The 24,378-nt window shown below is 45.4% G+C and overlaps 1 protein-coding gene across 2 annotated transcripts; it reads right to left on the bottom strand.

Annotated features, from left to right (window-relative positions):
* Positions 1–13,386: 13,386 nt before the first annotated feature.
* Positions 13,387–24,304, bottom strand: LOC131286010 (phosphorylase b kinase gamma catalytic chain, skeletal muscle/heart isoform). Of its 2 annotated transcripts, XM_058314867.1 has the most exons (9): positions 23,531–24,304; positions 20,271–20,440; positions 19,897–20,181; positions 19,741–19,831; positions 19,522–19,658; positions 19,354–19,451; positions 17,816–17,899; positions 14,070–14,228; positions 13,387–13,970 (listed from the first exon to the last, which is right to left on the bottom strand). In XM_058314867.1, the coding sequence occupies exons 1-9, from the start codon at positions 23,620–23,622 to the stop codon at positions 13,836–13,838; spliced, it is 1,251 nt and encodes a 416-aa protein (XP_058170850.1). In that variant the 5' UTR covers positions 23,623–24,304; the 3' UTR covers positions 13,387–13,835. The 2 variants fall into 2 exon arrangements, with proteins under 2 accessions (XP_058170850.1, XP_058170851.1); XM_058314868.1 differs by lacking the exon at positions 17,816–17,899.
* Between the last annotated feature and the right edge of the window lie 74 nt (positions 24,305–24,378).

The raw sequence follows: 24,378 nt of genomic DNA, 5'->3' as shown, positions 1-24,378 counted from the left end.
GTAAACGAAACGTAATCGCTGGTCTTTCGTGTATCGTAGATATTCGGGCCAAGCGTCACCTGTGCTTTGTTTATGTGTTGCAATTTGGTAAAAGTTGCAACATTTCTTGAAGCTATACAAAAACTACACTAAATAATCACAGAATTTCGATAAACATTCGCTATTGAATAAACTATTCATTCGTTTGTTTACGTTCAGACAAGATTACATATGCGATTATAGGGTAGGCAAGCCAAAATTCTTTTGACAGATTGAGCGGAATTACACAGTTACACTAGCGATTACGATTCGTTTTCCATACGCTTAATATCCATTTCGCTACAAATTATAAATAGGGGTACGTGGGAAAGAATAAATGTTGAAAAACGTAAAAGGTTGATTTAAATGTGGCGATGAATGAACAAACAGCAAACAATCCACAAGAGTGTGAGCAAATTAGTGCTAAAAATCGCTAGAAAGTCCATATAATGTATCCAGTCGAACCACTGTGCACCCCGCTGCCCAGGGCTGGTGCGCAATGTGGAAGCAAATGAGCAAACAAACGTTCGGGACGGAGCAATTTCTCCCATCGAGCTACCATCGTCGCCGAAGGGAAAATGGCTCCGGGGTAGAGGAAAACGATGTGCCGACCCGGAGGCTAGAAAAGTGTGTGCAAAGCGATTTTACTTTACGCAACCAAACCGATCCCCAGGCGACAGCGAGAACCATCGTTCGGTTGAGCCGCCGGCAGTGGCCGGAGACGCACCGGCACTTCCACTTTGCATGATATGTAAATCATGTCAAGTATGCTGAGTGTGGCCCTGTTCCTCGGTCGACAATTGCTGTCCGTCTTTAACGGAACCCAACGGAACCGATTCGGGAGCGCACGAGCGATGGCGGGGAGAGAATGTTCCTGGTCTAGTCATAGTGGTTGAGTGGTAGATGTGGTAGTAAAGATTGTTGTGTTGTGTTGTGTTAATGCTTTCCCGTGTCCCATGTCCGTCCTCCAATTTTCCCCGGCGGTGCAAAACATGTGTCGAAGTGGTTGAACCTGAGCTTGACATGCCACTTCAGCCTGGCCCATAAATCGCTCTCGCTTCGTAGCTGGTGGGAACTTTGGTGGTAGACCGAGCGGGTTGTAGGAGTTAGTTTCCACAGGATCGACGCGAAGAGTTGCGTAACAAAGCGCGCGCGCGCGCAAAAGAATGCTTCCCCTAGCAAACGCACACCGGTGTTGGATTGAAGGGCCAGGAAGGGCACACCTGCACATAATACACCACTCCTTTTTCCTCCATCACCCTCTCCACTGTCTGTCTTTCTTCATCCTCGCCAAAGCGCCTGTGCAACGCAAATCGGGGCATCGAAAGCATCGAGAAACCGAGTGGCAAGTCACGCAACATGCTCCGAGATTTCCCTCCCAGGTTCACGTCGATTAAAAAAAGGTTAGCATCTCCAAACGGAGCTACTGGAGGTGAGATGAAGTGTGCGGTGGAGGAGCAACGAAGCACTGCATCAGAATTAAAGACCGTATTTTGCGAATTGCGGTGTGCACGTTCTATTACGTGTTAGTCCCTACCGGTACCAATCAACTAAGTACCTTTATTCACCATGACGAGCTCAAGAAAAATTGCGCACGCATCTTTCTTGAGCAACAAACTTTGAGCAAAATCGGTTCGAAGTTTCGCACTCCACTTTAGGACACTATAAACAAGAAAATAACCGTTTTTCGCATGTTTAAATTCAAAATTAATTCCTAATTTCAATTTAATTCTGCTGGTTTTATGACATTAAACACTTACATTTCCATCTTTTTAAAAATAAAGTGAATCAATAAAAAGACACATGGCCAGCTTTGATCAGGGGTCGGTAAAGTCAGGCTTGCGAGCTAAATTTTTAGTTGAATTTACAAAAAAAATCATTCCTTGTTGTTCCTCCATACGTCAAAACAACACTAGGCAAGTTCATTGAATTTTTTTACTTTCATTCCGTTAACTTTTTCAAACGTGAATTTCGTTGGAAAACGAAGGAATTCATTAGAAAATATCATACAATTACACAGCCGCTTAATTCAATATTCGTTTTATTGCACAATAAAGTTTGATCATATTATTATTCCAAAATTTCAGAAAGTGAGCGATGTTATTCGCAAGTTGTACGTAAATTAGACCACGTTTTAATAAATCAATCAGAGTTGATAGATAGTTTGAAGGGGAATAAAAAATGAAACAGAACAGCTGTCTAATATTATACTTTCATAAAATTGCTAAACTCCATCTGAAAATAGTTTATAACCCGTACAACATTGTTTGGGGAATCTTGCCCCTGGTTTTGTACTCCTGCGCCTTGTGCCGACCACAGGCTCCAATCGTTCTATAGCAAATCAAGTAGAAAGTCAAGTGTTCAATTCAAAGAGCCTTCTAAAATCTTGAAATGAACTAATTAAGGAACAATGGAAAACTGTATCCAACTATAATTGGTTACTTAGAGGGAGTAAAATTATCAACCCGATATAATCATATAATATGATTAATTAAAAATTTAGAAATAGGCTAATATGGGTTTTGTCATTGAACAAAATAGCATCTATAAAAATTTTGTAGTAAAAAGCTATACTTCAAAATATGGCTTTGGTAAAGTGGACCCTACAATTCGTTACACACGGTTATGTTATCGCCAAGCTCGCCGTCCCTCCACGCCGGACTTTGCCCGGTTTGGGTTTTCTCTTGGAAGACCGAAGACCGGTAGCACGTCATCCTCTGGCAAGCCAGCATCGGACGCATCGGAGATCATGCCCGGAGGGGCCACTCAGCATTGCGAAACGGAGGCTTGTGAGAGCACATTAGCATCACCATCGATCTTCCTCCCCATGGCCACAACGGGCGCAACAGACCTTTCCCTCTGCACAGCGAGGTGCCTGGGTTTGTTTGTTGCTGTTGCTTGCTGTATTCCTTCGATTCTCATTTTCGCTTTCAAGTGGGCCCAATTTAGCGTTTGCTGCCGATGATAGAAATGGCGAGGTTTCTCAAACCACATGCCGATAGAAAGATGTCCCAGTGGCTTCGGGGGCTGCGAACACGCAAGGGGTTTGAGATTTTCCTCCACCACGTGCAGATTTGTTTTTCCGTGCCGATTAGCATGGCATTGGGTTGGAGGGAAAAGCACGCAAAGGACAGGAGGGTCGCATCAATCTCCATCGCGCGGGTTTGGGCTCGCGCTCGAAACCCCTCCGGAGCCCGGACCACGTGCTTATCAATATTCATCAGCACGAGCGCGTCGACGGCCAAAAACGGAAATGTGACCCAAAATACGCGCCGCGTCTCTTAACCTCTTAACCCCGCCGCGGCTGGAAGACGCTTCGCAAACAGCATGCAGATGTGACCGGGCATGCAAGATAACAAGAAACTGCTGAGGCCGTGGTGTGCGCAGATAGAGGACATGAGCCAAAGATTGAAGTTATCTAAAATAAACTGCACTAACACACACACACACACACACACCGGACGCACTCCGAGCCGGGCCGTCCGAGGGCAGCGGAAACGCAGCAACGCAACGGGCAGCAATAGCCCGCGGCAGGAAAGTGATCCTCGGTGACTCCCGGAGGGGTCATTATTTTCGCATAAAAAACACTTTATACCTAAACGAACTGCCACCGATCCCACCGTGGTGTGATGATTCGCATAATACCGCGCATATGTTGCCCAACGCCTTTGGGGACGTCGTGAGTTGGACAAACGCGAAAGAGAAGGGATAGGGAGGGACAGGGAGAGAAAGAGAGAGTGAGTACGAAAAAAAGGCGCGAACGCGACTCCGCCAAAGGGGCGCACACGGACGATCGGTGAAACTTAATCCGTCTTATTGGCACCCCGACGTGAATAACGCAGCATCCGTCCGGGGAAACTAAGGGGCCCGCCTGGGAATGGTTTTGTCTTGCTCTTCCTTTTCGACTCTCTGAGATGGTAAGCAAATGTGCAAACACGGAATGAAACTGTTTTATAATATGAGAGCTGCACAGTCTCTGGCAAATGAAGTGGAACAGTCAACTTTCGCAAGGATTTGCCGCCCGAGTTTCCGAGAAAAGACATGATTAGTAAAGCAACTGATCTTCAACCGGGTCACATACTATGCAAACAATCTGAAATATGTTGTTCGAAAAGTAATTGTTTTAAGCTAACATCGTCAAAACAGTCATTAGACAAAACTATTACGTGCGTACAAAGGAATTTCTATAAATTACTAGCTGATTCTGTTAAACATTTTTGTGAGCGACATACAACTGTTGAAAATATTTGGTTTTTAACTACACATGTTGATTACTCATTCCATCGGTGCTATGCTCTGTAAAAATCAAAGAGTTCAAAAGTGCTGTCGAATAACTTACAGCTTCGTAGAAATTGCAAATTGGATCCATGACAATATATGACATCAATTCTAGCCTATGTTTTTTATTTAAACATTTAACTCTTCGCCGTTTGAACGTTTTTGCATCGACGTTTGCATTCACTTATACGTCATAAATACCAAAACTTATCAAAATGTGACAAAATCGACAAATTATTTTTCTTGCTACTGAAAAGAAAAGATTTGTTCGAAATCAACTCACAACGCTCTGTGAGAAGGCATGCTGTTGTAACCGTTTATAGTTGCGAGTTGAGATTACACTTTATATGTCATTACTGAATGTAAACAATGAAATGTAACCAATATATGACGATAGAACATCGGAATTAATAAAAAAAGTATGTAGCTTCTAGAAGTAAGATGAAGTTAAAGCCTATTCTCATGCCTAAGAAACATTTGTGGAAAGTTTAATTAAAAATGGTTCAGCCGTTTAGGAGGAGTTTAACCACTAACACCATGACACAAGCATTTTATAGATAGAGAAGATTGGGCATGACCGAAAATGTTCGTTAACAATTGCAATGCGATTAGTGACTATTGATTTTTAGTCAGCAGTGTCAAGTTAGTTGCAAAATAATTCAACCGGAAAGCTCAAGCTTAGTGTAAATCATTATTTTTTTCTTAAAAACAGAAAACAGTTCGATTGAAACAAAACAAATGCTTTCTTGTTCGGTATGAAATTATATCATTCCTGATTCAACTTTTTTCATATCGTTCAGCTGAAGACTTAGGTCTATACATTTTGTTGATAACTTTTTTTGGTCTTATCATGTGACAGGGCAGAATTGCTACGATTATAGTCAGAACGGAAAACGATTGCATGAAATTTACTCATATACTTAACGAAGTAAAGTACAAGAAATTTTAAGTGACATAAAACATGGTTGAAAGAATGTCAATTGAAAAGTGTACTAAAACTAATCATATTAATGTAATGGAAGTTAAGAACATTGAAATCAGCTACTAACGCTTACGAATCGTACACTAAGCGCTCTCCTTAGTTGCCGGGTTGACAAATATGCAAAGAATGTGAAACCCCTTCCCAGAGGACACTCGACGTTGCGCCGCGGGGCAGACATGAGCATTCCGTTAGCCGGCCGCTCCGGCAGGAATGTCGTGCGGTTCGGGCGTGTGAAGAATTTGCCTGCAGGGTTGAAGTCCCTCCATCCCCTCCCCAACTCGCGTCCCCTACGTCGAGGACTCATTAGCAACGGTTATGATTTTTCGGTAGTTCACCGAAAACAACAACATCGAAACCGAAAGAAACCGACCCCAAACTGTCCCCAAGCGGTATTTGGCTTCTTTTTTCTTTCCTCGTACCGTTCGCCCCACGAGGGCGGAGGAAAAGGATCCCCGCCGAAACGTCACCCATAACCGTAAATTCGGCTTTTCACTGTGCCTTCGGCCGTGTTTAGACAAGCTGTCGACGATGGGCTCAGTTTTATGAGCCTTCTTTCGCTTCCCGGACGACATGCGTCCGCCCGTCCAGCCTCCCGCCGAAACGGAAAGGCGCATCGAGATGATCGTTTCCTCTCTCCCCCCCCCCCCCCCATCCCCTTCTCGATAGCACACACACACACACATACACACACGCTGCATGCACTCGGTTCAAACCGGATCGATGGGACCACCACCGTCGTACGCACGCACCGAAAACCCCGGACCGGGGCCCGGGTTTCGGAATTAATTCGGTAGTATGTGGCGGACCGCGAAAAGCGAGCGTTATCGTCATCGTTTAATGGAGCAACGGACCCCAAGCCCCAGTTTGATAGTGTGTATTGTCTCCCCTCTGTGTTTTTTTTTTAATCCGTTATTAGTAATAGACGGGACGTCCAGCGGCGTTCGGCGTCCGACGATGCGGTTCATAAAGTTCGATTTCATAATTGCTCGGCATCGAATGCGATCGATTGGTTTTCGGCGCGATCGAACCCCGGACGGTAATAAAAACGGGCCGCAACATGGAGAAATTTATGCGAATCAAATCAACCTCCATTCGATAATCGATCGTGAACGCCCCAAACGTCGGTTCGGTTTGGCGAAATGCGAAAACAAAAACTGATTAAGACCGAGGTGATTTTCCTAAGACTCTCACGCGCCACATTCATCCCAAAAATACATCCATATCACACACATACACACAAACACACCTTTAGATGAGTTAAACAACCCTTACGATTAATGATCGGTAAAACCATTGTAAGTCGAATCGAAACTACGGAACCTTTTGCTACCGAATCGGTAGATCAATATCAAAGCCGGGTTCCGTTTTTCCTTCGCTCCCCCCGTCCAAGCTTCTAACGGCACCACCACCACCACCATCACCCTCCGGTCTGGCGCAGATTTGAAGGGAAAAAGAATAATAACCCCCGTCGATGCGCGATGATGGAGATTTTTACGACTTGCGTTCCAGCGTTTTTATTACTTGTCATCGCATTACAAGCGGCTAAACGTGTATTCAATTTACATACAGTTTAGCTTTTCGGGTCCGACCGATCCGGGGCCGGTTCGTGATGATTGCTTACATTGCCATCGGTCGGACGCGAAACGGAACCGCGCGCAAGGAAGTCGCAGGACTGTGTGAGAAATTGCCAGCCTGCCCGGATTGGAGGACACCGCTAAAAGGGAGGTAGCGATGGGGCACAGAAGTTCCCAAGCATTGAACCGCCTTGCGACAGAAGAAGCACCGAATATGCCACCGAAAAATAAAGGGAAAACCAATGCCGGTCGTGCGGAGTGAAACGAAATAACGCAAACGGGCAAAACGCCACCGAACGCCACGGCGGAGAAACACACGCTGGCCATCGTTTCTACTAATCGCTTCGCGTACTGGATCCACGTATTCGCGCGCTCTGGGAACGTCCAGTGGTTGAGCTGTCGAGACACCCAAGAAGATGACGCCGCATCCCATCGCAACCGATGTGGGAAAAGAACCGGCACAGGGGAAGAGGGCGGAAGGTTTAAACACGCCCTGTCGGAACCGGCGAAAAAGGTAATACAATTAAATTAACATAGGTATTTACAATCATTAAAACCAAACTGAAATCTATCGTTCCACGCCGGATGCCAACTCATGCAGGCGCAAAGCGACGCTCGACGCCGTTCCTGCCGAGGGTGGGCATTTGAATATCGGATTTTCGGGGGAAACGTGCGAGGATTGAGCATTGGATGGGCGTAGGGCAGACTGGGGGCTCGTTGGGTTGAGCATCCTTGACGAGTCGCAATTGAACAAATGCAGAATCCGGTGAAGAAAGGAAATAAGCGACCGCAATTGATTGGAACAAAGCTAAACAGCAAAGAAGTTCGTTTCTCGTAACATTTGAAGATTCTCCTACCGTTTAGGAAAGTACTTCAGCCTATACCTTTGGGCCCATGGATATCAAAATTAAACAAACTGTACAATGCAAAACATATATTAGGAACACAATTAAGATAAAAGAATCGTATGAATTGAGATTAGATAAAATAAATTTATAACAATTAAGTTGTGTAACCATGAAATTTCTTCCAACGTTCTATTCGAGCAGAGTTTACAATTGAAAAAATAGTTGCTCGTAGACATGTTAATTAGACATGTTGTCCACGTAATGAAGCAATCTTAACTGATGGGAAAAAGGATGCTATATCATGTTACTTTCAAAGCGTACCAAAGGCATTTAAATTCAAAGTCATAATACATCAAAATGAGGCAAATTCTAAAACAAACAAGCCTATAGAAGTTTGAAAGAATTGTCTAGAACTTTTTAATTGATTTTTACAAAACCAATTTTTATGAACTGGTAACATTAGTTTGAAGAACGATAAATCAAATAACGTTACGCGTGAAGACACACATCGAAAGCTAAACTGATACTTATACGCAATCAGCTATCTAGCTAAATTATCGACAATGGCATTTTTCTTCCTCGATTATTCCAATGTCGCTAAATGAAGGATTTTGCACAAAACACATGTTTCATAAATCTTTTAATTTGCATTCTTCGTCCTTCCTTTCTCCACATCGGGTGTGTCGCGGTTTGGCGTTAAGGACAAGCTTCCCCCCATCCTTCCCACCCTTCTTCTAATTATGGTTTCACCAAGTATAATGAGATGCTAAATGGAAACAAGATTAAATCATTCACTTTATTTCTGCCACCGCGCACTGCCACCGGTGAAGGATTAACTGTGGCCAGAACGCGCGAGAGTAATGGCGGCCATTATTCTCTGTCAAAAAACGATTTTTCGAACTAGTGGGAGAGGGCAGAGAGAAAAAGGGGGGGGGGAGGGGGGATGGAGAAACCCTATGCGAATCCTTTGGGGTGGAAAAATAGATTTGAAGTCGTTATTTTTAAAGCTCAGTGTGGCCGGGTGCGAAACGGAATAATTTACCCGCCAGCCGAAGCCACCGATGACAGAAGCCAAATGAGCTGGCAATAAGACTTGTAAAGGAGCACTAGTATAAATAGCTTGCTCACAACCCCCCCATCCCGCGCCGTCCGCTCCCTCAGTCCATTTGTTTTTTGCCCATCAACCATAATAATCCGGCACAATGGCTCCTGATTTGCTCGGCGACAGAGAACGCGCTGCACCTGTTCGGTCCCCATGGTGTTACATTACGCGGCCAGGAGTTGTTTCCGACTAGCTTTACTTTTCCTTTTTTTATGTCGCATGATTTAATACCCTCGCAGGATGCGGCGGAGGGATTCTCGGCCAGTTTGCCATTCCAACTTGGCACACTCAAACAGCGAAACAAAGGCGGTGGAGAGAGAGAGAGAGAGAGAGAAAGAGAAAAGCATAGAAAAACCCCTCGTCAAGAGCAAAGCAAGCGAGGGGTGGAGTGGAAAAGCTTCCGCATAAATCATCCGGTCTGCCTACGGTGGCAAGAAGAAGCTGGTTAGCGTTCCCGCGCCCAAACCTAGCCTAGAACCGAAAAGACGCGAGATCCTCCGGTCATTGATAGTAAATCATTTCATATTAAAATTTCCCGAACGACACAGCAGAAAGGGAAACGAACTGACGGTGACCGACGGGAAGAAAGAAAAACGGTGCTTCGGTGTGCGAAAAGGAGGGCCCATGATAAATGATCGTAAGTCGATCGGCGTAAGTTCCGAAACCGGAACACGGGCGAAAGCAAAGTGCCCGTCGGTGGCACGTCGGCTAACGGGTTACGGGGGGGAGGGCACGCGCGGTTTCGTCGGAATTCTTTCCCGCCAGTTCTACCCTCGCCGGATTCTAGTGTCATTTAAGCACTAATCATTGCAGTTCTTTGCATATATTTTATGTTTTCCTTTCTTCCTCTCGCTGGTTTGAAAGGTCTGTAGAAGGGGAGGGCGGGGGAAGGGGATAGGTGCGTTGGGACGGGGGCCATCCAACATAAATAGCTCCCGCTCCCCCCAGTGCTCCCAGGGCGTTCTACAAAAACCATTATCTCCCTTCGCGTAGGGAGGGTTCGTCGCTTATGCATGAAATGCCGCTTGGTAAGCCCTGTCAAGCCGAACCGCGGCATTGAAGTCTTTCGTTCGCAAAACCGAACCCGCCGGGACGGCGGCCGAATGCAAAGGGGGCTGAGAGGTAGAAAAATAAACTAGAGAAAAAAGGGAACCAAACAAACGCAAGCGCCAAGTGTAAGCAAACCATTCGCACGGTGGAAGCCCGGCCAAAGGGTCGAGCGACGGGTCGGTTGGTTTAGCTCGAGTTAGTGGCAAGAAATGGCTGCAACTGTTTACTTACCGGTTACCGGAGGGTTTTTATTTTCCCTCTACCAGCGGTCCCGTCCGTCTTCGCTGCGGCAGCATGCTAATCTAGGCAGGCCGGGTCGCCGATTGCATTCTTCTTGTGCGCTGATAAACATCTCCCCTAGCTGGGGAGATTCGTCTCCTTGGGCTGCGGTGCTTAAACTGCTTCGCCCTGCTGATGCTGTTGCTGCTGCGGACGAAGATGGTAACGGAGGCGAAGTAAACGATGACGACGACTGCGTTGACAACGGCCACGATGATGATGAACCGGAATCGATCGATCGTGTCGATCCGCTGTCGCCCGGAACCCTAACCACCCCGCTGGGGAGAAGGGGCACATCGGCAGGGACAGCGACGCATCGACACACACACGCACACACGTCCCGGGCCCTTCCAGCCATCCGCCAAACGGTAGCCAAATGGCATCCCACACTGCATGCACAGCTCGCACCAGAAACGCACACTTGTCACCTCGACGCTCGGGAACGGCGGTGGCTGAGACGGGGGGAGGGGCGAGGGGACGCGTTATCTTTACCATCGACAGATCGACCGGAGGAGGAGACCCGCACCGGTGAGTTCCCGTCGTCGGTGTGCCAGTTTACCGCCCGCTCCCGGCCCTCTCGACCTGCAGCGAGAGATGCAGCCAAGATAGTCTCCAACCACATCCGTTGGCGGCCTGCTGCCATTGGAATGGCCTACTATTTTGCGCATAATCTTTAAAAAAAAAAGCTCCGGACTCCGGGCGGTCGGTTTAACGGTGACAGTAGCTAAACATTTAAATACATTCACCATCATCGGGAACCCGACAAAAAAAGATCTTCATTTAACGATTTTTTAGTTCGCATCTAGCACTGCTTCTTTTGAGCCAGTGCAGCGAAGTAGGGTTTGCAGTGCGGGTTCCGGGTGATTACCCGTTCGATACCCGTAAGACCGACGGATCAACAAACAACAAACAACTCAGTCTACTTTTGAATAGATTGCACAGGTTACTAGACCTTTTTCCGAATGCTAGTTCGCAAGCTGATTCGATTGAAATAGGGAGCATAGAATTAACATAGCAAGCCAGGGAGTCAAATGATAAACACGATGACAAGGAATCGTCTCCGTTCGTTTGATGGAGGATTGATTGTACCTTTCGGACAGTAGTATTGTCCCGTTTTATCAGTAGTGAAAATTCTTCGACAAAAAAACACATTCTTCATCTGTCTCTTAATTTCTCCAGCATGTGAACGGAGGGGAAGGAGAAATTCGGGAAGAAAAATAAAATGAATTCAACAAAAAAAAAAAAACAACTCGCCACAAACACGTTCTTTTCCCCGGGACTACAATGTACGCACGGTGTTCTCCTGCCTACACACACACCCATAACATTCACACACACAGGCACACACACACACATGCGCACACACTAGCGACGGACACCTGTACGCCTGTCAAAAGCCTATGCTGTACCGCACGCCACAAGGAGATGGATGAACTCGTGGGCTTTTACACCAATACCAACGGACGGGCACCGTTTGGCTGCGATCTTGCAGCATCTCGCGATCATCTTGTGGCGGCCGCGGGTGACTGACAGCACGCGGCAAACAAGACAGCTTGCGGTGATAGTCGCCCTAACCGCACACGAGCGAGAAAAACAGAGAATGAAACGGCGAAACAGGCGAAGAACGGGCGGTGCGGACTCGTGCGACGGAGAAAATCTTCTCCGGATGATGCAGAGAAACACTGGTCGGCGAACAAGACACACACACAGACACACACATGCGACCCGCAAAGTGTATGGGTGCGCGATGGCACCCGAGCGAGACAGATGATCGACACATTCCACAAATATTTCATCCAATCAATTTTCAACACTTCGTCCCCCTTGGCTCGGGGACCCACCGGTTGTTGTCGGATGACGGTGGTGGCGAGAGAGGGTAGGCAGGAGGGAGGGGTAACTAAAAGTCCTCCGCTTTCACGCACGATGCTCCGGGCTCGGCCAAGTCGGCGGGATGCTGGCACCAGTCAGTTCACGCACGAAACGACCGACCACATGGGCGCGAGCGAGAGAGCGAGTACGGGAAGGTTCGTGGCATGGCATGTCGTTGAAGTCTCTGCGCCCGCGGTCAACCCCCTGTGCTGAATTCGTGCCATTTGTGCGTACCCACGAACCAAAACCGGGAAAGACACCACACTCTGGCTGTTGCGTTTACCTACCGAGAAGCGGACACTGAACAATCACCGGACGAGGTAAAACACGGGGAGGTTCCTTTGCTTTATTTTGCTGTTTGCTTTGCTCTGTGCGGACAATAATAACAAACGCACGAGTGTCACACACAACCGTCACACGCAGCCGTCGCCCCGGCTGACCGCGAGTACGTTGATCGGAGCTGGACGGAATCTTAAGATAAACTGAGAGTAGGCTAAACCTTGTTTTACCTTTAAAGTGATCACTGCTACTAGCAGCGGCCAGTGTCGGTGTGTGCGTGTACGGGCACCGCGCAATGTTCTGCGCGATCACCGTCTTGACAGCGGACGGTGGCAGTATTTTTTTTTTTAGTTTTTTTTTCTGTAAACTTCAACACGCGGGTTCATCCGGAACAGCCTGGCAGGAAAACATACGTATGCGCAAACGGCCGAGTGCCGGGTGGCGCGAAATGAACGCACAAGCGCGCGCAACAGATGAGAACCCCAGCCCGTGGAAGGAACCTCCACGGATGCTGTGGGAGTTTTTCCGAACATATTGGTTTTGCTCTGCGCGGACCATTACCTTATTTTCTTATCTGCTCCATCGGAGGATCATATGTGACATTTTCAATAAAACCGCGTAGCGGAAAACCATCTTAAAGCTGCCATTTTCGTATGAAACTAATTATTGTTGGTTTATTACTCAATTGGTTGCCTGGCGAAGTATTTTCTCATATTGAAAATAAACTATCATAACCTCTTTTTGAGATAACACTTAAATTAGCGTATTGGTCACAATAGAATGCAACAATATATCCTCCACTATTTTTTCCTCCCCTTATCATATTTGCTACAATAAAAACACACTAAACAGTAGCTTGTTTGTTTAAACATTTTGGATGTGGCGCCTAGTGCTATGCTTTACAGTTAACTTAACTACCTAAAGGATAGTGTATAAAATGAAATGGTGGATGAAAATCAATATCGTCATCAGAGGCAGCTCTCTCCTATTCGTTGCCTCTCTTATTGCATCACGATCACGAAAAGGAAAAGCTCCCTGTTACATTTCAACCCTCAATACCCCGAATCTTCCCCCGGGCACATTTGGACAGTGCCAATCCTAGCATCATTCTGTTAACAGAGACACAAATTTACTTGCTCGTTTTCGAACGAAAAGTGCACTTACGGTAACGCGACGGTAGGGAGCATCGAACGAAACATGTAGGACCGGTGAAGGGAGTTGTTGTGGCAGGTGTGAGCAAGGAAAGGAAAGTACCGCGTGTACATAGGGCCGCCAGTACCTGCAACGGTGTGGCGTCACGCATCCCGGTCACGGACATTACACCTAAATGTGGGTGATGATGTTAGTTTACGATTGCTTATCGAAGAGTTTAGTTTTATTAACGGTTCCCCTTTTCCACAGGAGCCTGTGTTTTTGTTTTCTTGGCATCACCCGGATATGAGGACGGCCTCCGCTCTCTACGGCGTAGCATGTTCCTCGATTCCATCGTCGTCACAGCACTTCGTCACACGCGCTGCGCATCCTGAAAGTTCCTCTCCCAGTGTTGCTGCTACAGCTTATCGATTAAGGCTGTTGATATAAAGATTATAAACCTCGCATCGAGGCGTATTCTCGAACAGGGCAGCCCGATTCTGGCCCTCGCCCTTCTTGACCCAGTGACCGTACACCCGAAATGCACAGCCATCGATGACCTGCGGAAAATAAGCGAGAGAAGATTAGTAGAACACGAATGCTTTTTTCCCCTATACAGGCAATAGGAAAGATTGAAGCGGCACCAGCCCCCCACTTACCTTGCGCAGAACCTTCACGCGGTACGGGTCTCTCAGTGCGTCCTCGACGCGGAGCGGTTCCGGCGTGTACCGTAGCCTCTTGATGCGAATCATTGCGCGTACACATAGTATAGCAAACTGAAACTTTTTCCTAGCGTTGAACTGGCTTTGTTTGCGTAACTGTAAATGTGCGAAGATAATAATAAAAAGCGGGCAAAAACGCCAGGAAAGGAGAGAGAGAATAGAAATCGAAGCAAATACGATGGCACGTTGATTTAGTACGGGGTTTTGGGGATATTTTGTAGCATTCCAAAAAAGATGGGACAGGATTGTTTTAGAAACCGATTGGAAAAATGCAAAGGTTGCAAAAAAAAGTTAATGCGAATGATGAAATCGAAAATGGTGGATTAAAACAAAAATTTAGATCATATCACATTGTATAAGGATGGACAAAATTTCGTGTTCGAGTGGTAAAATGGAAATTATTAACCAAATTGTTATTAAAGGTGTACCGAAGAAAACATTGGGTTGGGAGAAAAAGAGAGAAAAAGAGAGAGAGAAAGAGAGAGAGAGAGAGAGAGAGAGAGAGAGAAATCAATTCGTTAATATCGCTCAAAACTATTCTGCCCGTCCTTCTGACGTGTAGTAGTAGAATGTAGCAATTTACATGAATGTAACAAGAAAGGATATTCGTGAAACAAGAGCACAAATGATGATTATTGTTTGAATTAAAGGATTCTGATTGTTTTGCTTGATAAACTGTAGCCTGCGAATGAAGAAAGAAAAAGGTAGTAGAAGAGAAAAAAAGAGAGATAGATAGATAGGCAAATTTCGGTTCGATCATTTTTGGGGATTTATTTATGGTTGCTCGCTGGTGTATTGAACAGCAAGCAAATATCTGTTCCTGCCTGTGTTATTACAACAAATAGGGAACGAGAAAAAAAACCATAGCTTCCACACGAGACGGCACCATTTGCTTCACAGTGTGTACACCCCGAAATTCGTCTCTATGCACCAAATTATTAATGGCAACACACAAAAAGCGAAGCAACAGTGCTCCCATTTTGCAGTATCGATTAAAAAAGCCAAGGAAAAATCACGAAAAACACGCCATTTATTGAACACGGAGTGCGGTAGGATACATGGAAGGCTCAGCCAAGCGAAAGCTAATGGTACACGTTCCAAAGTTGATCGGTGCATATATACTGATAGATTTACGTTTGCTCTATTATGTACAATCAACACACGGTGCACAATGCACAAATTTGATAATAATAAATTTGCCTTATCTATCCCGAAAAGTACCGAAAGTGTGCCTCTTAACGGTTATCTCTCTGTAGGAAATTATTAACTGGAATGATATGTACAACAACTAACAACTGCCAAAGGAAAGTGAGAAAAATTGTAAGCATATTATTTTTTGTTGGCAGGTATAGTACGCAAACACATTAAAGCCAGCTCATACATATATTGCAAACATTTCACCACATAAATATCAGCAAACCACTAGACCAACCAATTCTAGCAATGAGTAATAAAGCCCCTCTCTTAAAATCGTTGATAATTGAAACAGTTCTTTTAAAAAAAAATAATGAATTCAAACGCTCACTAAACGTCAACACTAGAAAAACGGAGATGTTTTACTTCACAGTGTTGTAAAGTGTAACTGTGTAGAGTGTTTTCCCCATCCACCGGGAATGTAAAGAGAAACAATATTTTGACTAGCCTTTTTTCACAGGTGTATCATCTAATGTTTCCCGTGTTCTGTAAGTGGATTGTGTTGCCCTGGCAGTAATATTTGTGGTACAGTTTTTTGCCGTACACATTGTTTACAGCACATTTTGAGAGGAGGTTCACATTGCGAACAAACTATGATGCGCTACCATCGTAGGCAAAATAGAAGCAAATAAGGAAAAATCTACCTTCACTCTTTTGGTAATACAAGTGAATTTCAGTGCCCTACATGCTTCCTGGGATAGAAAAGAAATAATTTATCGTTGAATTATAGGCAATCAAAACATGTTTGTAACGACTAATGACGATATGTGCTCTTATTTCGGCGAAATACGATGGACAAGTGCGATGAGAAGCGCTTGAAAAGTTGATGGCACATGCACGGACATAACAGGTATGAACGGAGACATATGAAACGATTTTTTTCTAGCAGCAAAACATATTTTTTTCCAGTACCACACACCAGATAACACACCCTCTCTAAGATGAGGACGTAAAATGAATAAGGAAGGGAATTGTAATCGAAGCAAAAATTTGTGAGTGATTGAGGCGACAAACGGGATGTTAGTTATGGGATTCGATACGGTGTTGTACAAGCATTGATGTCCTGGTAAATACGGCCACAAAACTGTGTGTATCGTAGTTGTTACTGAAACCGATACACACGCAGAGTGAAAGCAATCGTTAACGCCACACTACAGCAAACCACAAGTTCTCTACAGCCAACGGAATGCAAAACGAGATAGCATTAAAATATCCAGCAATCTAAGACATTTGCGGCAAGGTGCACGTAGATTATGTCCGAACAAGGAAACGTCACGAGCCTCGGAAAGGGCCAAAAAAGGACGCCAAATGTTAAACGGTTAAACAATTTTCTCTCGAGGACGTTTGCTCGGATCTTGAACAACAAAACCTACATGTGCATATGTGAGCAAGCTACTACTTGTTAAGCGGTTTATATAAAACAATTAGTTTTAAAAATTTTACGCTTCAATTTTGATTGCTAGTCGTACATTTTCCGTGGCGTTCTGGAAAACAAGTATGAAAAAAAAGAAACGATTGTCAGTATCGACCGCCGATTGATCAGACGATGCATTTGATAATTTAGATGTTTGCGTGTTTCGTTTTATCTTCGCTTATTGTTCTGTGATTTTTTTTGAAGGCATTTGATCGAAAATACATTCCAAAAAAGATAGGTATTAAAAAAAGAAGAACAATTAAAAACAAATAATGATTCCATCACCATCGTTGAAAAGAACGTCGGAAGAAAGCCGCTTAAATATCAGTCTGCTTCACAATTATATCTAACTCTAATGAAATAAATATATATTGAATCACTTTACACTGTCATTGACTGACAAACAAATTGACTTGACATAATAAAACTATCGGTTAAAAATGTTAAACTATCTCCTCTCGCCGAATGCATCCAACTGAATCATTGCTTGCGACTTCACTCCATCGATCGATCGCGCGGTTAAAACGCGTTCAAATATGACGAAAATTAGCGATACCATGACAAACGAACAGGCGAGTATTGTGACGAAATGGGTGTAAATTCCTTAACAATATTCCGTAAAACGAAAGTCCTGAGAAGGTTGTATTACATTTGTATGGTTTACGTAACACGGACATAACCTTTTGAAAACTTAGCTATGCATAAATTTTACGACAACAAATTACATAAATTCAGCGATGGTGAAAAAATCATTATTGACGAAAAACTATAAGTTAAAAAGTTGTTATATGCTCAAATGCCTACTATTAGAAAAAAAAATGCAAATTTAATTAATTGGAGGAAAAATATAACAAAATGAATTCAAGTTTCATAACAAATAATTTTGAACATAACAAAGTGAAACAAAACAAAAGGAAACATATGAAACAAAACAAAAACAGAAACATGAACGTAAACAGATCAGTAACACAGAACGAAAACTAAGAATCACAATCAGCGAAACGCGGAGAGTGTGAGAGACAGAGAGTACGAACGAATAACAAAACGAAACGAAAAATCAGTGTATCAACGTTACCAGTGCCAGATCAGCAATGCGACTGAAGCGTCTCGATTTAACCGAAAGGCTGCGCTTCAGAGGTCCAATGTCTTGCTCGAAAAGCTACAGGCGAAAACCACCCCCCCGGGTTCGAATAGAGTTGGTCGTGTGTGTTGGGATGCAATTTGTTTGGCCACCACACCACACGGTGCACACCACCGTATTCGCCGCGTCACCGACAGCGGATAGCGCCGATGCCAAGGGCACGCGGTTTGGTGGTTGATTTGGCGTTGCCCAACGGAGTGGGGATGATTTTGGAACCGCGTCAGGTTGTTGCCCAATATGTTCACGTATTCACACAGCAAGCAAGGCGGTGGACGTGAGTTGAAGGATGCAGCGCCACCGTGGTCCCCGTTGTGTGCGTGTATGTGTGCATGTGGACCAGTAGTAGACCGGGTCGTGGAAGCCGGGCAAGGAGGGATTGTCCATTGATTTTTTTTTATGTGTTCAACCGATGTACAATGGAAGAACATTTGTGTTTCATCCGAATTGTGGTCGATGATCAATGGTGCATCCGGTTGGTGCAGTACCAGGATCGATTTTGATGTTCACCATTTTGTTTGTTTATTTATTGTAATGCGAGGAAGGTAACGATCAATAGTATATGTGGGTAAGAAATAAAATAAAAATAAAAACGAAAAAAGAGGATTGTTAATATTTGGAATAAAGTTGAGTTGCAGAAATAAACTAACGCTAAACCAAGCCACTTATAAACCCATCACCAAAAACAAAAGGTTAAGGATGGTGAAAAAGCACGTAAATGCGAGTACGACAGTTGATACAGTTCGACCACAAGTGTATCCGCTCTTTATCAGCACTCGAATCTGCCACCTAGGCCCTTGTTTATCCACATGTTTTCCGTACCGAGAAGCTACCAGTACGACTATCACGCGCGCTGCTATACCATTTTATTTGAAAAAAATAAAAACTTCGACCGCCTTGCGTCAAGCCGTAATTTAATCGCAAACAAATATGAGCGCGTGGTGCTCTTGCAATGTGCGTTTCACAGTGCCACCCGAAACTAAAGAAAAAATCCTACACCGTGACGCGATAGGTTTATGTACAACGTTGAAACACAGCGGCGTAAGGGTGCTATTAATAGCTTCACAGCGGATCACGAGACACTTTCGTCAAACTGTACCAATTTGCCGGCGCGTTTTGATCGAGTGCATTTTTTTCCTTCTCCCCTTTCAGGCGCCTCTGCCATCGGTTTGAGGTAGCCATTGGTGCTTCGTGTGTTTGGTGTGCAAAACCAAAACTCATTGCAGGTATGGGTAGAAAAAAAAGATAAATAAGCTAAAGCATAAAATGTACAGAAAGAAAAGATGCAGAAGAAAGGTGAAAGCAGAAAAAAACGGCTGTTGGTTAGGCGAGAAAATGGTAAACATCTTTCTGCCGGGAAAAGTTTCACACCAACTCTCGCCAGGACGGATCCAACGCATGTGTTGGACCTCAAAAAAAGCTGCGTTCAATATCAGCATAAGCTCTCCTGCTGGAGACCACGGTATCCTACTTACTACTGTGTTGAAGAAGGGATGTTTCAATGCTTCCGTGACCGTGATTCGCTTCGTCGGATCGACGACTAAACATTTGCGGATTAAGTCCTTTGGATCCTCTGTGGAATGTTGAGATAAGATTAAATTAAGGTTATATTCCCTGTTTTCTATTCGATAATGTATACTTACCGGAAATGTCAGCCCACTCAGGGGACGTGAAGCTGTATTTGCCTTCCATGATATTACGCAGCATGACCATCTGTTTCCGGTGCCAGAACGGTGGGCAACCTACCAGCAGTGTAAACATGATAACACCACACGCCCAACTAGCCATATGCATTGAAAAACAAAAACAAAATTTAAATGATCAAATCATACTCCAACGGGATTGTTTTCGTTAATATTTACATGTCAACTTCCTTAGAATAACCTGGGGCATCCTCAAACATGTTGCATTTTAACGTTTCCGGCGCCAGATAACCCGGAGTGCCGCAGAGATCTAGAAAAGGGAAAAAATGGCGATGAAAAGGTTTATGCTTAGCTACCCTGGAGGAAACAACTTACCATACAACTTTTCACCCTCCTTCAGTACGCGGGCGAATCCAAAATCAGTAATCTTCACGTTGAGGTTGTCGTCGAGCAGAATGTTTTCCGGCTTCAGGTCGCGGTGCACAATGTTCTTCGAATGAATGTAGTCGACACCTTCGAATATCTGGCGCATGATGTAGCGAGACTTTTTCTCCGATAGCGTCACTACCGACGTCAGATAGTCGAACAGCTCGCCCTGCCGGCACAACTCGAAGACGAGGAAAATAAACGCATCTGATTCGAACACATCCTGGAGTTCGACTGTGATGGAGTTGGGGAAAGGTAGTGGAATGAAAATAGATGTAAGTAACTGCACCATTGCCAAAGCAAGCTTGTTTTAAAATACGCACTAATAAATTTGTGACCCATGACCTGCCGGAGGATCTGAATTTCTTGCCGCGTCGCCTCCAGCATGTGGTTCGAGTCACCCGTTTCAGCCGCACCGAGATCGATGATCTTCGCCGCAAACTCTTTGCCCGTTTCCTTTTCGATGCATCGTCGTACCGTGGAGCTGATGCCTCTGTGGAACGGAAGAGGGAAGCCCCGTGAGGTTTATTAATAATTACTTTTAGCGCCAAGGAAAGATGCCGCAAATTACTCGCATTTCTAATGAACCCACAGCCGCACACCCGGTTTGTCTTGGTTGGATGTTGAATAATTCAAAAGTAAACTGGCCGGCCAGTCTAGACGAGGCACGTGCCGGTTCTAAATGGACAATGGTTTTACGAGTCTTTTAGCAGGATTAAATAACAGAAGAGTTACTAGTTTTTATCTTAAATCCTATGCAAATTCCTGAAGCAAACCTTTCTCCACCGGATATCGCTCCAAGGTGTACAACTACGTAATGCAACGCGTCATAAAATGTCACCAGGTTTCAACCAATTAGCATTTAGCCGTGAATTAATCGCAGTGTTTATGTTTGAATTTGTTCTTTAAACAGACTCAACTGGTCACAAGTCACGGGATGGATAGGATGTCAGAAACCATTCTCAACCCCGGTCATTCCTATTCAACAGGAACCAATTTTCTCGTTGAACCAACTTTCTTCGTCAACTCTCTCGACCTCGCTCCTCCAAACCTTCACTCCAGAGCGTTGCGTTTTAACACACTCGTCTCCAAAGTCAAAACTACGATACGCCAAATCACGCCCAATTGGCGGAAGTGTGCACGGGACGTTCCTAACGATGATTGATTGCGACCGGTGAGTGAGACACATTCGCGGATCGTTTTGCATACGTGCATGCAATGGGGAGAAGAAAGAAGTCATTAGTGCTAAGGGCGCATTGCCTCGGCTTGCGTATAGTTTCCGACGCCGGATTAGTTGACCAGCCCGGTGGTCGGTGGGGAAGACCAGCTTCGCGGGTGGTTCATTCATCCACGCGCAAAGCTCACACGCCCGAGAGTCGTTCTAGTGCGCAGCACGAGAGTTTGACGGGGCGTCGCGTAGTCGCGCCGATTCGAGTGTCTCACTTGGCGCGTGGCTAATGCCGCTTCCACCTGCACCATCACCCGGGCCCCCACTACGGTTCCGTGGCTGTTAGTCCACCTGTCGATTGAGTTTGTTCCACGTGAAACATTGTTCGAAGCTAGAACGAGAGAGCTACGGATTAGGAGGAGTGTTTCTTGGGGTTTCGGTCATGTAGTCCCTTACGTTTACATGTTTACGTTTTGAGGCACGGTTCTTAAAAAAGAGTATATATATATATCATTGATAGACCATCGCCCCTTTCCTTCTGGGACTGGGTTTTTGGCATGGGTGGTGTAAAATTAGCAACATTATGACAACACTGCCCCGTGCCGCCGGGTGGCGGGAGGTGTGGTGCTGGTTGCCGACCGAAGCTAGCGGTCAGGGACCGTGAAACACAAGGGTCAACACAGACAAACGCACCAATACACACCTGCTGGGGGCACGGCACTTTGCGACGTCATGGCGTGCATGCCAACGACGGCACTATCGATCATTTGGCACGAGCAGTCCAAAGTATTTCATCATCTGGGCAGATGAAAAAAAGCCAAACACGGCGGAGTCCTCAAAATGTCCAAATTCCGAATGTGGAAGTGGAAGTCGTTAGGAGTCGTTACTGTCGGTAAGTCTGTGTCGCGAGGTTGATGGACAGAATAGTTTAATAATAGCTACAGAATCCGAGGCAGAAAAGAGCATAGCCGGCGAAATTGAAAGCGTTTCCTTTTTCTTTCAGCGAAGCCAATACACCTTCTCCCAAACCCCATCCCACCCGGGGTTGTCAGGTTTGGGCACGAGAGGAGGTCAACGGGTTGATTGTAAATAGAAACAAATGGTTATAAGTGTAGAATAAAACCACTGTCGCATGCACCGATGGGTCGCGCCGTTGTATCGGATTGGTCGGTCGGCTACGAAACGGACAATCTTGTAATTCATGTTTTTTCTCTTCTTGTTTTGTGCTGTTCATGGTTTCGCTGTGAAGTATTTCGCCGATCGGATTGAGGAATTAATTTTAGCTCATCTGGTCGACAATGGTCCACCGTCATTCGCGAACCGGACTGTACCGGACGGTTCCGTCACACGTCAATCGTGACGCGAGAACATACGTGGATGGCCCCCTCCCTCCTCGCTTGACTGCCTGGTACTGAGTGTGAGACGATGGTGGGCAGGAATAGTATAACGGGGACAGTTGATTTTCTATTCATTTTATATAAAAGTATCCATTTCGCGCACGCGGGAAGACACTGGATCACCTTACTGTAAGGCGTGACGACGACCACTTCAGGATGGAATGAGAGCCCTTGGGTAGGAGATAAGAACATCCATCGCCAATACTGTCCGAGCACATGTTTACAGTCGGCAAAGTTGCCCACAATCGTACCTCACTCACAGCCAACTGCGAGCGCTAAACAATGAAATAAGGTGGATGTATTTTTCTTAATTACTGCCATAAAACACTCGGTACAAGTAACCACGTAGTTAGCTTTCGTGAGTTATCACTGGCGGATTGGGTGATTGATAAGAAGTTGTTGGTCGAGGAAGCGGATATTGTAAGCAAACAATTAGGAGATGATGTTTGTGTTCCGTTTACTAGAATCTGTGTTTTCTGTGTCTTAGGGGGAGTAATATCTTACAGGATGTGTTCAAGGTTCTTCTGCCGCTCAATCGAGGCCCGGTATTAGCGTTACTACGACGCCGACATGGTATATTTAAATGGCATTGGAGTGGTGCCTTGAGAGAAAGAGAATTGTCAGCTGGTTCGGTAAAACCTGTACCATTTCACGTACGCAAGCGAACGCTCCCCAAACGTTTACGCGAAGGTAACGGCGAGACGCCACGTTCAATCGATCGGGTCGCTAGTGGCGAGCCCCTAAAAACGCGTACGTTAGGCCCATTCGTTTGTCCAATCGTCGCTGTCGAGCCGCTGCTTTGGCGATCAATTGAAATAAATTGATCGCGTTGCCAAAGGAATTGGTTACTCAACATCGCCACAAACCGTTGGGGAGCGGTGGGTGCACTGCACAAACAAAATGAAAACCTTAAAACCGTCACAAAAAAAAGGAAAAGATTGGATGTACCACCCATTTATGATGTAAGCCGTACAAGATGTTTCGTTTCAAGCAGCTTCCAAGCCTCCCAATTGCTTACCTGCCGAGGATTTCCTTCGGTTCGTATTTGGCGTAGAATCCTTTAGCGGCATCCTTGTCGGGCAGCAGATCGTCCTCCTCGTCCTTGGCCATTCTTTTTTTGAGGCTTATTTTTCGCTTTGGCTCACAGTACGTCAGACGGTATCGGTCTAGGCAGTGAAAGAACCGCTCACAGGTGGCACTATCGGCATGCCAAGGATAACAGGTGCTGCTGGGAACGTCGCAATCCGCACCGGCCTGCGCTGATGCAGATTCCGCCGATGAAGATGACGAGGACGGCGGTGACGACGGCGAAGGGTTGCTTCGATTTCCGATACACCCGTGTCAATAAGTAATACGAATTAGACTAAAGTAACGCTAAAAAGATGCACACCACACTGGGATTTCTGGTACAGTTCACACCACACCACCACCAACTTCTGGAATCCGATTTCTGACTGGGGTTTTCCCTCGTATTGGGAAAATGGAAAAACTTTCACCGAACGGTACAGTTCGCTCCGAGCAGCTGAACGCGCGTTAATCGGCCCCGACTCCCAGCAGAGGAGTGATACAATTTTCAATGTCAGAAAGGTTAAAACACACTGCCGTCGGTGGTCGAGCCGAGGAACGAATGCTGAACCGTGCGCAAGGCAAGCTGCCCGGGTATTGCGGGGAGGAAATCTTCACTGTCAATTTGACGGCAGAATTTGTTCAAAAAAAGCAAACACACGGATACGCATGCCACGATGCAGACACACGACACAGACGGCAAAACCTCTCCGTTTATGCGGTTATCAATCACGATACGGTTGAAATTTTTCCACACAACAAACGATCAATTAAAGCATGCAAATTAGCGGAACATGCAAG

Source organism: Anopheles ziemanni, chromosome 3 (genome assembly GCF_943734765.1).
Source record: "Anopheles ziemanni chromosome 3, idAnoZiCoDA_A2_x.2, whole genome shotgun sequence".
Lineage (NCBI taxonomy): Eukaryota > Metazoa > Arthropoda > Insecta > Diptera > Culicidae > Anopheles > Anopheles ziemanni.
The sequence above is the reverse complement of the archived record's forward strand: the minus strand, read 5'-3'. Positions and strand labels throughout refer to the sequence as shown.

What these genes read in the sequence shown, in the direction of transcription:
- LOC131286010 (XM_058314867.1), bottom strand. Translation starts at nt 23,622, where the DNA reads ATGGCCAAGGACGAGGAGGACGATCTGCTGCCCGACAAGGATGCCGCT. An exon ending in GGAGGGTGAAAAGTTGTATG is followed by an intron (nt 19,832 to 19,896) that starts GTAAGTTGTTTC and finishes TCCCTTTTCTAG; the next exon opens with ATCTCTGCGGCACTCCGGGT. An exon ending in ATCCCTTCTTCAACACAGTA is followed by an intron (nt 17,900 to 19,353) that starts GTAAGTAGGATA and finishes TTTCGCCTGTAG; the next exon opens with CTTTTCGAGCAAGACATTGG.